Source organism: Protobothrops mucrosquamatus, unplaced genomic scaffold (genome assembly GCF_001527695.2).
Source record: "Protobothrops mucrosquamatus isolate PMUCROS unplaced genomic scaffold, P.Mucros_1.0 scaffold4088, whole genome shotgun sequence".
NCBI lineage: Eukaryota > Metazoa > Chordata > Lepidosauria > Squamata > Viperidae > Protobothrops > Protobothrops mucrosquamatus.
The window spans coordinates 5,720-16,592 of NW_015390019.1; the positions used below are offsets into that span (position 1 = coordinate 5,720).

Below are 10,873 nucleotides of genomic sequence, written 5' to 3' on the forward strand. Positions count from 1 at the left end.
CCTGTTTCCCCCCCCCTCCCCAAACAGACAGAGACACACATACACACACACACACACAAGGTTCTTCAGTCTCCATGGTGACATGTTAATCTATGGTCCCTCTTGGTCTGATACAGAGAGGTAGGTGTTCCACAGCACTGTGTGGGGCCATGTTTAAGGGGGGGGGAGAAACCCACAAATGTACATTTTTGCATTTCGGCGATGAAGGGAGCCGAAGCCTGCCGCTTCTCCTGGTCTTATCAGCGTTGAAACGAAGGTGGTCTGGCTAAGCCCAGATTCAAGAGGTTAACTGATGGCCTGTGGTTCCTGGCTTGTTTTCATGCCAGCTGCTCGGACTAGTTTGCTCACAAGGAACTCGACTTAACGGCCAAAACTGAGCCCAAAATTTTCATTGCTAAGTGAAGCAACCATTTTGCATCCTTTTATATATTTAAAGTCAATCAGATAAAAATAAAGAGCTCTGGGATGTAAGGTAAAAGGTTTTTTTTTATTAATTGCTGAGCTTTCGTTATATATATTGGCCCAGTTGTTCAGCAAACGGCTATAGTTGTTCAATGGGTCATGCAGTCGTTAAGCGAACCTGACTTCCCAGATCGACTTTGCTCGTCGGAAGCCGGCTGAGAAAGGTTACAAGGGGCGATCACATAAACCCTGGGCCACGGCAGCCGTCGTAAAGGCAGGCCAGTTCCCGAGCAGCAAAATTTTAATGCGTGGGATCGTGCGTGAAAAAAACAGCCACGAATCCCTCTTTTTCCAATGCCGTTGTAACTCGGGAAGGCCACTAAACGAGTGGCTATAAGTCAGGGGTTACCTGTGCTGCTTTTCCAACTGGTGGGTCTAGTTTGGGGCAAATTCCACCCGTTTCCTGGTGGAAACGGATAAGCTACCAAATTCAGCTCTGAGCTGCGGATGGCTTTCTTGCAAAAGCTGTTGGGTTTGAGAAAGACCCAAGAGAGAGAATCTGCATGAAACGTTGGCAGCGTGCAGTGCTGTGATTCTGCTGTATTAGTCTGTTTTTCTTCCTTTTCCAATTTCCCACCCTTTCTTTCGCTTCCATCTATCCCACTGGCCACCCCTTTTAGTAACTTGGCTGCTTGGAAAGTTGCTCTAACTTGATAATTGAACTGAATTCACCCCAAAGGGCAGGATCGGGCCAGGCAAGGCGGCCCCCTCCTGGTTTAGCACAGCCTTTTCCCACCGTGGCCATTTTGAGGGGATCTGGACTTCAACTCCCAGCATTCTCAGCAATGGCCATGCCGGTTGAGGAATTCTGGGCACCAAAGGCCACCTATGATGATAGCAGTGATAGCAGTGTTCCAATATCTCAGGGACTGCCCCAAAGAAGAGGGAGTCAAGCTCTTCTCCAAGGCGCCTGAAGGCAGGACAAGAAGCAACGGGTGGAAACTCATCAAGGAGAGAAGCAACCTAGAACTAAGGAGAAACTTCCTGACAGTTAGAACAATTAACCAGTGGAACAACCTGCCTCCAGAAGCGGTGAATGCTCCAACACTGGAAGTTTTTAAGAAGAGACTGGACAGCCAGTTGTCTGAAATGGCGTAGGGTTACCTGCCTGAGCAGGGGGTTGGACTAGATGACCTCCAAGGTCCCTTCCAACTTCTTCTTCTTCTTCTTCTTCTTCTTCTTCTTCTTCTTCTTCTTCTTCTTCTTCTTCTTCTTCTTCTTCTTCTTCTTCTTCTTCTTCTTCTTCTTCTTCTTCTTCTTCTTCTTCTTCTTCTTCTTCTTCTTCTTCTTCTTCTTCTTCTTNGCACGTAACCCTGACGAAGTCGGAAGGAGTCCGACGAAAGCTTGGTGTAGTTTTGTTTTATGTTTTATGTTATTAAACTTTGTATAGTTTAATATACTCCTGGTGTTCACAGTTTGTTTTTGGAAAGATGATCACACCCAGGAGTCACTGTTTTAGTTTTAGTGTTATTAGAAATATATATATATATATATATATATATTTGGCCCAGTTGTTCAGCGAACGGCTATAGTTGTTCAATGAGTCATGCAGTCGTTAAGCGAATCTGACTTCCCAGATCGACTTTGCTCATCGGAAGCCGGCTGAGAAAGGTTACAAGGGGCGATCACATAGACCCTGGGCCACGGCAGCCGTCGTAAAGGCAGGCCAGTTCCCGAGCAGCAAAATTTTAATGCGTGGGATCGTGCGTGAAAAAAAAACAGCCACGAATCCCTCTTTTTCCAATGCCGTTGTAACTCGGGAAGGCCACTAAACGAGTGGCTGTAAGTTGGGTTACCTGTGCTGCTTTTCCAACTGGTGGGTCTAGTTTGGGGCAAATTCCACCCGTTTCCTGGTGGAAACGGATAAGCTACCAAATTCAGCTCTGAGCTGCGGATGGCTTTCTTGCAAAAGCTGTTGGGTTTGAGAAAGACCCAAGAGAGAGAATCTGCACAAAACGTTGGCAGCGTGCAGTGCTGTGATTCTGCTGTATTAGTCTGTTTTTCTTCCTTTTCCAATTTCCCACCCTTTCTTTCGCTTCCATCTATCCCACTGGCCACCCCTTTTAGTAACTTGGCTGCTTGGAAAGTTGCTCTAATCTGATAATTGAGCTGAATTCACCCCAAAGGGCAGGATTGGGCCAGGCAAGCCAGCCCCCTCCTGGTTTAGCACAGCCTTTTCCCACCGTGGCCATTTTGAGGGGATCTGGACTTCAACTCCCAGCATTCTCAGCAATGGCCATGCCGGTTGAGGAATTCTGGGCACCGAAGGCCACCTATCATGATAGCAGTGATAGCAGTGTTCCAATATCTCAGGGGCTGCCCCAAAGAAGAGGGAGTCAAGCTATTCTCCAAAGCACCTGAGGGCAGGACAAGAAGCAACGGGTGGAAACTCATCAAGGAGAAAAGCAACCTAGAACTAAGGAGAAACTTCTTGACAGTGAGAACAATTAACCAGTGGAACAACCTGCCTCTAGAAATTGTGAATGCTCCAACACTGGAAGTTTTTAAGAAGAGACTGGACAGCCATTTGTCTGAAATGGCATAGGGTTACCTGCCTGAGCAGGGGGTTGGACTAGATGACCTCCAAGGTCCCTTCCAACTTTATTATTATTATTATTATTATTATTATTATTATTATTATTATTATTATTATTATTATTATTATTATTATTATTATTATTATTATTATTATTATTATTATTATCTGGACTTTGACCAGGTCGAGAGCCGTTGGTTTGGCCTGTGGTGTGAAAATGGTGTCTATGGCTTCTCCAAAACGTCATCCTTTATTTTTCCTCCGCAGATCCTTGCAAAAACACGCACAACGACATGAACAGAGTTTGCCGGGTCAATCCTCGCTCGCGACGGGCCGAGTTGCTGCCCCGGCCGGAAAGCTGCCCCTTGAAGAAAGAGCCGGTATGTGGGGATGACGGGATGACTTACGAGAACGAGTGCACCTTGCAGAGGACGGGCGTCATCCGGGGCATCGAGATTCAGAAGTTGCGTTCAGGAGAGTGCCAGGTTCAAGGTAGGTGTTTGCTCTTATTTGTTTTCGTTTTTTATCCCGCTTTTTTTATTTTTATAAATGACTCGACATTCCTTCCTTCTCCTATTTTCCCTACCCATAACAACCATGTGAGGTATGTGGAGCTGAGAGAGAGGGACTGGCCCAAAGTCACCCAGCTGGCTTTCACGCCTAAGGCGGGACTAGAACTCACCGTCTCCTGGTGATTGGCCCAAAGTCACCCAGCCAGGCTTTCATGCCTAAGGCGGGACTAGAACTCACCGTCTCCTGGTGATTGGCCCAAAGTCACCCAGCTGGCTTTCATGCCTAAGGCGGGACTAGAACTCACCGTCTCCTGGTGATTGGCCCAAAGTCACCCAGCCAGGCTTTCATGCCTAAGACGGGACTAGAACTCACCGTCTCCTGGTGATTGGCCCAATGTCAGCCAGCTGGCTTTCATGCCTAAGACAGGACTAGAACTCACCATCTCCTGGTGATTGGCCCAAAGTCACCCAGCTGGCTTTCATGTCTAAGGCAGGACTAGAACTCCCAGTCTGCTGGGTTTCAGCCTAGTTCTCTCTCTCTCTCTCTCACCCTCCCCCCTACCTGCCTTTTTGGAACCTTTGAGACTGACCCTCCCCTTCTCCCCTTGATGTCTCCAGACAGATGCCGGGAGGAGTGCCGTTTCAACGCCGTGTGCCTCATCCGGCGGGGCCTTGCCCGCTGCTCATGCGAACGGGTGGCCTGCGACGGCGCCTACCAGCCCCTGTGCGGCAGGGACAGCCGGACCTACTTCAACGACTGCGAGCGCCAGAAGGCGGAGTGCCAACAGAAAGCCGCCATTCCAGTCAAGCACCATGGACCTTGTGGTAAGTGCGGCCAGACGGGGCCCAAAACCCGCCCGTTTCCCTGCCTCAACCCGGCCAGTGCAGCTGAAAGAGGTAAGTCTGACCCTTCCTCTCAATTCTTTGTCCCCCCCCCACTACTCCTCCTCCTCCTGTGGTCTCTGTCCTGTTTATCATCCTTTTGCTCCTTAACGGGGAAATTGTGCATAAGAGTGTTCAGTCCTGTCCACCTTTTCATCTCTCCCATCTCTCGTTCCCGTCTTACCTGCTTGCCGATTCCTTTCTCCCACCCACGGCTTGGGCATCGCACGCTGCCTCTGCACCCTCGAGGCCGGCTTCCTTAAAACGCACCTTTCCGTTCTCCAAATCTTTCTCAGTTCGCAGGGGCGAAAACCTTGGCGGTGTCTCTTCTTCCTGGGCTGCAGTCTGTGGAAGTCGGAAGAGCTCAGAGCAGGCCGCAGGATCCCGCCTGTCCTGTTTCTTCCGTGCCCCTTCCCTGCTAACGTTCGCCCGTTTGCAAATCAGTGACCGATAACAAACATTCAGAATAAATTGCAAACCGTTGGCCCCTACGTCGTCCCTTTGGTCTCCTTCCTCTCTTTTTCCCCCCGCGTGGAATTTTTAACTGGGACCCAGGAATCTGGATTTCCTTTAGAATAAGTTTCCAGTCATATCTTTGGCCCGAGGAAGTCGTCCCGTGCAGAGAATCAATTGTTGAGGATGCTTTTCTTTTCACATGGACTTGATTCCCAAGCATGTCAAAAGAAGACTTAGCAACTTCGTTCTACACAACAGTGCAGATGTGATGATTCCTGCTAACCCTGGTTCCCCTTGCAATCCGCCGATTCATCCTTCATCCTGTGGTTCACTCTACGATGCCAACCCTCAAAACGAGTTAGAATCAGCAACTGAATTAAATGCACTAGTTAAACCATGGTAAATACATTTTCCACCTCCTCTGAAAATTCACAGGGGAAGGATAACGATATTATCTCTCTGAGGAGCATGCAGAAAAGGGGAAAAAAAAGATAAAAACTCTTTGTTTTTCTGGCTGGCTTACAAAAAAAAAAAAAACAACAAAGGGTGCGAAAGGAAGAAGAAAATTAATCTTGCCTGTCTGGTGTGCAGAAGCAAAGCGGATTGCACATCACAGGCACAACGCACACCTCCCTGAAAACAGCCAAACATTTGCACTGAGGCAAATAATCCTCCACTAATTTTTCTGCCACCGTACGTCTTTTTAATCTTCAAATCGCCCCGAGATTCTTCGATATGGGAAAGGTAAAATAATCACAGGTTTAATTTAATGAATAGTCGTTCAGCAAAGCGTTCATTACAAACGAAAAGCAGCTTTTCTGCATTCTCCCTTCACGGCAGTTCGAAAATACGAGTTTTGAACCACACACACACACACACACACACACACACACACACCGATTTTAAACGTGCCCCTTCACCAGGCAAAACGTGGTCCCTCTGCGTGGAACTGACCAAAAATTCAGAAAGGAAAGCTGGACGCCAATGATCTGCCAGGGGGAATTAAATTGGGGTGTGCCTGGAAACGTGGGGGAATCAGTCCATAGCTATGTCTGTCTCTCTCCCCCCTCCCCCTTTCTTTCTTTCTTTCTTTCCCTCCTTCCTCTCTCCTTCCTTCCTTTCTTTCTCTCTTTCTTCCTGTTTGTCTTGTGTCTTCTAGTGTTTTCCGTTCGGACAAAGGAAGTGGGCCTGCCCAGTTCTCCAGTTCACTCTACCAGGAGAATTCTCCTGCAAGGTTTGCTGCTTCCCTCTCCCGCACCCTCTTCTTCGCTTCCTCTTAGCATTGCCTGTTTCCTTGCATTTTTCAGGGGGGGGACACCCCATTTTCATACTGCTTCGAAAGCTTTTTTTTTGCACCTTTCCCTTTCTCCGTCGAACGTCACGGGATCTGGGAGCCGGTATTTTTCTTCCCTTTCGTGGATAAGACCTCTCAGCATCTTAGGTTGCACCCTTCCCCTGAACACGCACGATGCATTCCCACAACCTTTTGAGCCCAGAGATTGAATTAGCTCATTTTCTGGGCTGGGGTGGTACCACACTTGACAAATGGGCTGATATGAGACAACTGGCAGAGCTAGGGGGAAAAAAATTATGCCAAGGTTAAGTCTAATCTAAGGAGTTGGGAACACGTGCCACGGTGCCTTTTGCTGGCCTGATTAAGCCTGTTGTATGAACACAGGCAGTAGCCCTTGACTTAACAACCATTCGTCTAGCCGCCATTTGGAGTTAGAACTGCACCCAAAAAAGGGACTTAGAGCCAATCCTCGTGCTTAACGACTGACGCGTTATCCCTAGGGTCACGCGATCAAAAATTCAGACGTTTGACAACCGGTATGTATGTATGTATGTATGATGGTTGCCACGTCCTGGGGTCATGTGACCCTCCATTTGCGACCCTTCCCCGCCAGCCAACAGCGGCGAAAAAAGGTCGTAAAATCGGGCACGGCCTTCTGAGCAGCCCGCCTGCTTAGCCACGGGAATTCTGTCGAGGCCGTAAAGTCGAGGACTGCGTGTCAGCGAACGCCCAGCACATGAGCTAATTTGGAGAGCTGTTATTTTTTCAGAATAGATCCGTTTCTCCCTCTTGACCTTCCTGGTTGGCTTTTGAGAATGGTTTTACCGCCCTTGTAATTTGATTTACGCATCCCTCTCGCCGTTACTTCGGGGCTAGATTTCTTATTTTCCTTCCCCCCCCCCTCAAGGTGAGAAATTGAGAGCAGCTCTTTGGCTGTGATTAAAACTCACAGAAAAAAAGCTTCTAGCCCTGGAGTAAGAGAAGTGCACGGCTTGCCCCCTTCTTGACAGGCTTGCTTTCTACCTGCAGGGAAGTGGCTAGCAGGCAGCTGTTCCAGGCATGAAAACCCAGCTAGGCTTGAGATCCCCCCCTGACCCCTTTTGTCCTGTCATCCCGTGGGCTGGGGTCTTATTTTAAGATTGGGGTTTTATTTGCACATACCCCAACGGGCCATGGCATGAGATGCACCCTTCAGAAGAACGACGGCTGCCTCTTCCTGATCGCTGCATTTGGTCACCCTGTCTCCGTGCTTCCCCCACCTTCCTCTTCCTCTCTTGTTCCCCTCCCTCCCTCCCTGGTGATGATGACCCCCCCCCTCCCAGCCTGCTTTCCACTTCCTTCCTTCCTTTTGAGCAACTTGGGATTGCAATGCGCCAAGATCTGCTGCGGGCCAAATAATGGCAGACTTTCCCACTCCTCAATTTCTCCCTTCTCCCCCCCCCCAGCTTTCTTCCTCCCACCTCCTGTGTGCATGAAGGGCCCCATCCTGAGCTAAGGGAGGATTGAGAGAGAGAAAGAAATCTCGTAAATAAACAAAACTTCCCGTTTCCCCCAGAGGCTGAAAGGTTGAAAAAAATTCTAAGTCGTACCCGCGGTGGTACAAATCTTTTTTTCTCTCTCTCTCTCTTTTTGGGCTTGGAAGCAGGCTGTGCTTTTGGTGGGCTCTGAACGCGGAGAACTAAAGCGTGCTGCTCCGACTGCGTCAGTACGAAGTCGCTAGTCCTTATGGAACGCATCAGCCCGCCACCAAGGTGGAGCAGCTGTTATTTCAGGGGTCCAGGAATAAACGTTGATGCCTACTAGGCGGCAGTCTTGAGTTCTACTTGTTCCTGTGCTGGAGAGCAATAATTAATATTAGTGGAGGGAAAGGAAAGTGCATTATTTCCTTGTAGCTTACTGAAGCCCTGGGTGACCAGTAGGAAGAAAATGGTGTCCTTCTAGGCAAACTGGATATAGTTTTGTCTAGTGGTTAAAGCACCAGGTTAGAAACCAGGAGACTGTGAGTTCCAGTCCCTTCTTAGGGTTGAAAGCTGGCTGGGTGACTTTGGGCCAATCACCAGGAGATTGGGAGTTCTAGTCCTACCTTAGGCATGAAAACCAGCTGGGTGCCTTTGGACCAATCACCAGGAGATTGGGAGTTCTAGTCCCGCCTTAGCATGAAAGTCAGCTGGGTGACTTTGGGCCAATCACCAGGAGATTGGGAGTTCTAATCCTACCTTAGGCATGAAAACCAGCTGGGTGCCTTTGGACCAATCACCAGGAGATTGGGAGTTCTAGTCCCGCCTTAGCATGAAAGCCATCTGGGTGCCTTTGGGCCAATCACCAGGAGATTGGGAGTTCTAGTCCCGCCTTAGGCATGAAAACCAGTTGGGTGACTTTGGGCCAATCACCAAGAGACGGTGAGTTCTAGTCCTACCTTAGGCATGAAAAGAAGCTGGGTGCCTTTGGCAAAATCTGAAGTGGGCCCGCCGTGGCTTTTCCACGCAGATGGGCATCCCCTACCCTCTTCGTTCCCTGCCACGGCCAAATAAGCAGAAGCCGCGATGGGGGAAAGGGCCACCTCTGATGCAGACGCCCCAGATATGTGGAGGGAGGCATAACTGAGTGGATTTTTGTTAAGGGCAGAGCGCTGATCCCTTCCCTGCTGTGACAAAGGGGTAGTTGGTCAGGAAACACCGAGGGATCCCCTTGTCCTGAGATCTGCCCCACCTGTTTGGGTAAGAGCGGTCTGCAAACACGTCAATTCCTGAAAATCCTTTCGCCCCAATGGTGGAGAGAGATGGAGGTGGGGGGACTCTGCCCAGCTCCAGAAGGCGTCGCCCCTTCTCTAACCCCTCTACCTGCTTTCCTGCTCTTCTGATTCAGACCTTGGCAAGCCCAGCCCCTGCCTGAGCGTGGAGTGCCAGTTCGGGGCCACCTGCGTGGTGAAGAACCAGGAGGCCATCTGCGAATGCCAGCAAGTGTGCCAGAGCATCTACGATCCGGTCTGCGGCAGCGACAACCTCACCTACAGCAACCCTTGCGAGCTGGAGGCCATGGCGTGCGCCCTCCGGAAGGAGATCCACGTGAAACACAAGGGGCCCTGCGGTGAGTGGGCACAGATTGCGCCCTGCTGCCTGCAGTAGAAAATGGAAATAGAAAAAATAAAGCTTTGGTTATCCTCGGGGGGCCTCCGAAAGCGGCACCCCCTGCCTTCGTTCTCACTTTTTTCAGAAAGAGTTTCAGAAGGGAAACACAAGTGATCTTCCAAAATTGGTTCAGGATTCAGATAGCTGCTCCTGCTATCCACGTGGGATCAAAAGGGCGACGAGTCTGCTAATTTCAGCCAGGGCAAAATTAGCAGACCCCTTTGGTGGGGTCTTCAGGATGGCAGAGCAAACAGGCCTGCCAAAGCCAGACGCCGGCTCCAATCCCCACATCCCAAGTAGAAGGTCTCTATTTTCAATAAAGTCCGTGAAAAGTCAGATCAATAAATGTTTATAAACATCTCTCAGTTTTAATGTCCGGTACAGCAAATAAGGGCAGATATGACCCACCTCAACCCGAGCTCTTTTGGGGCCTTGGGCTATTTTTTCAAGAACCGCTGCAAGTCCAAGATTGGCCAAGATGCAGTAGCTGTTAACACCAATTAACAACCCATTGTGGGTCAGGCCTCCGGTGCCGGGGGCTCGATTTGAGTGTCAAATCTGGACCCCGTTTCAAATCCACCCTTGTCCGGCAGCAACAGCCTTCCAGCCTAGCTCCAGACTTTCTCCAGCGCCGGCGTAAAACCTCTGCTTAAAAAATTATTACGAGAGATTAAACCGAGCCTCTGAGATCGAGGTCGTCGGTCCCGCCGGCTGTATTGCAACCGGAGATGGATGTGTAAGCAATTAGCTCAGGAAGCCGAGTGCCAGAATCCCCCGCTGTCCCAAGGAGCTGAATCCGATGTAAAGGGGGAACCGGAGAGGTTATTGGGGCGGGGTGGGTGGGTGGGGGAGAGAATCCAGAGATAAGGACGATAGGTTTATTTCAGTTTCTTGTTCTTATGCCTGCTCAGAGGAGAATATGGGGATTTCCCCCAAAGAGGTGGGTTAATTTGGCATGCGGCACCGCTTCTCCCCTTCCTTGTGCCGAGCCCTCTTGAGGACTAGAAACCCGGTGCTTCTCTTAGGGCGCAGGGGCTGATCTCTCCACGGCTTCCTCTGCATGTGTCCCTGTTGAAAGAAGGCAGGGCGGAGGGTTTTGATGGCTGCCTTGGGGAAGAAATTATGGGATGAGGCCCAAGAGGGGAGGAAACACGCTTCTCTCCAGATTTGTCAAGTCAGACAATCTGGTACATCCCAACTGGGAATTTCCTCCCCAGCCAGACTTTTGAGTTTAAAAAAATAAAAATAAAACCCAAGCACGTTTTATCTGCCGTAGGAGGGAAGTTAGCCATGCTTGCTTTTAGCAGGTTGCCGAAGGGGTTTAAAAAACTCTGCTAATGCTCGGCTGTGCTTTCAAATTGCTGGAATTATTTTTTTTTTTAGTGTTTTTACTCTGATCATTTTATTGCGTTTCATACACTGTTGTTGTTTTTATGAATTGCCTCGGGACCCAGAATTGACAGATTGAACAGGAGAGAAATTCTTTTCTCTCTCCCGCCCTGTGTGGTAATTTCTGAAATCTTCCTCAGTCTGTCTTTTTCTTTCTTTCTTTCTTTCTTTCTTTCTTTCTTTCTTTCTTTCTTTCTTTCTTTCTTTCTTTCTT

At 49.3% G+C, this 10,873-nt stretch overlaps 1 protein-coding gene across 1 annotated transcript in view; it reads left to right on the forward strand.

Annotated features, from left to right (window-relative positions):
• AGRN (agrin) overlaps positions 1-10,873 on the forward strand; it is a gene marked incomplete at its 5' end in the record, with an annotated part of 55,297 nt that overhangs the window by 3,920 nt on the left and 40,504 nt on the right. Inside the window, 3 exons of the mRNA XM_029286565.1 lie at positions 3,266-3,490; positions 4,129-4,335; positions 9,008-9,229. Coding sequence (XP_029142398.1) covers positions 3,266-3,490; positions 4,129-4,335; positions 9,008-9,229 — 654 coding nt within the window. The remainder of the gene's footprint in view (positions 1-3,265; positions 3,491-4,128; positions 4,336-9,007; positions 9,230-10,873) is intronic.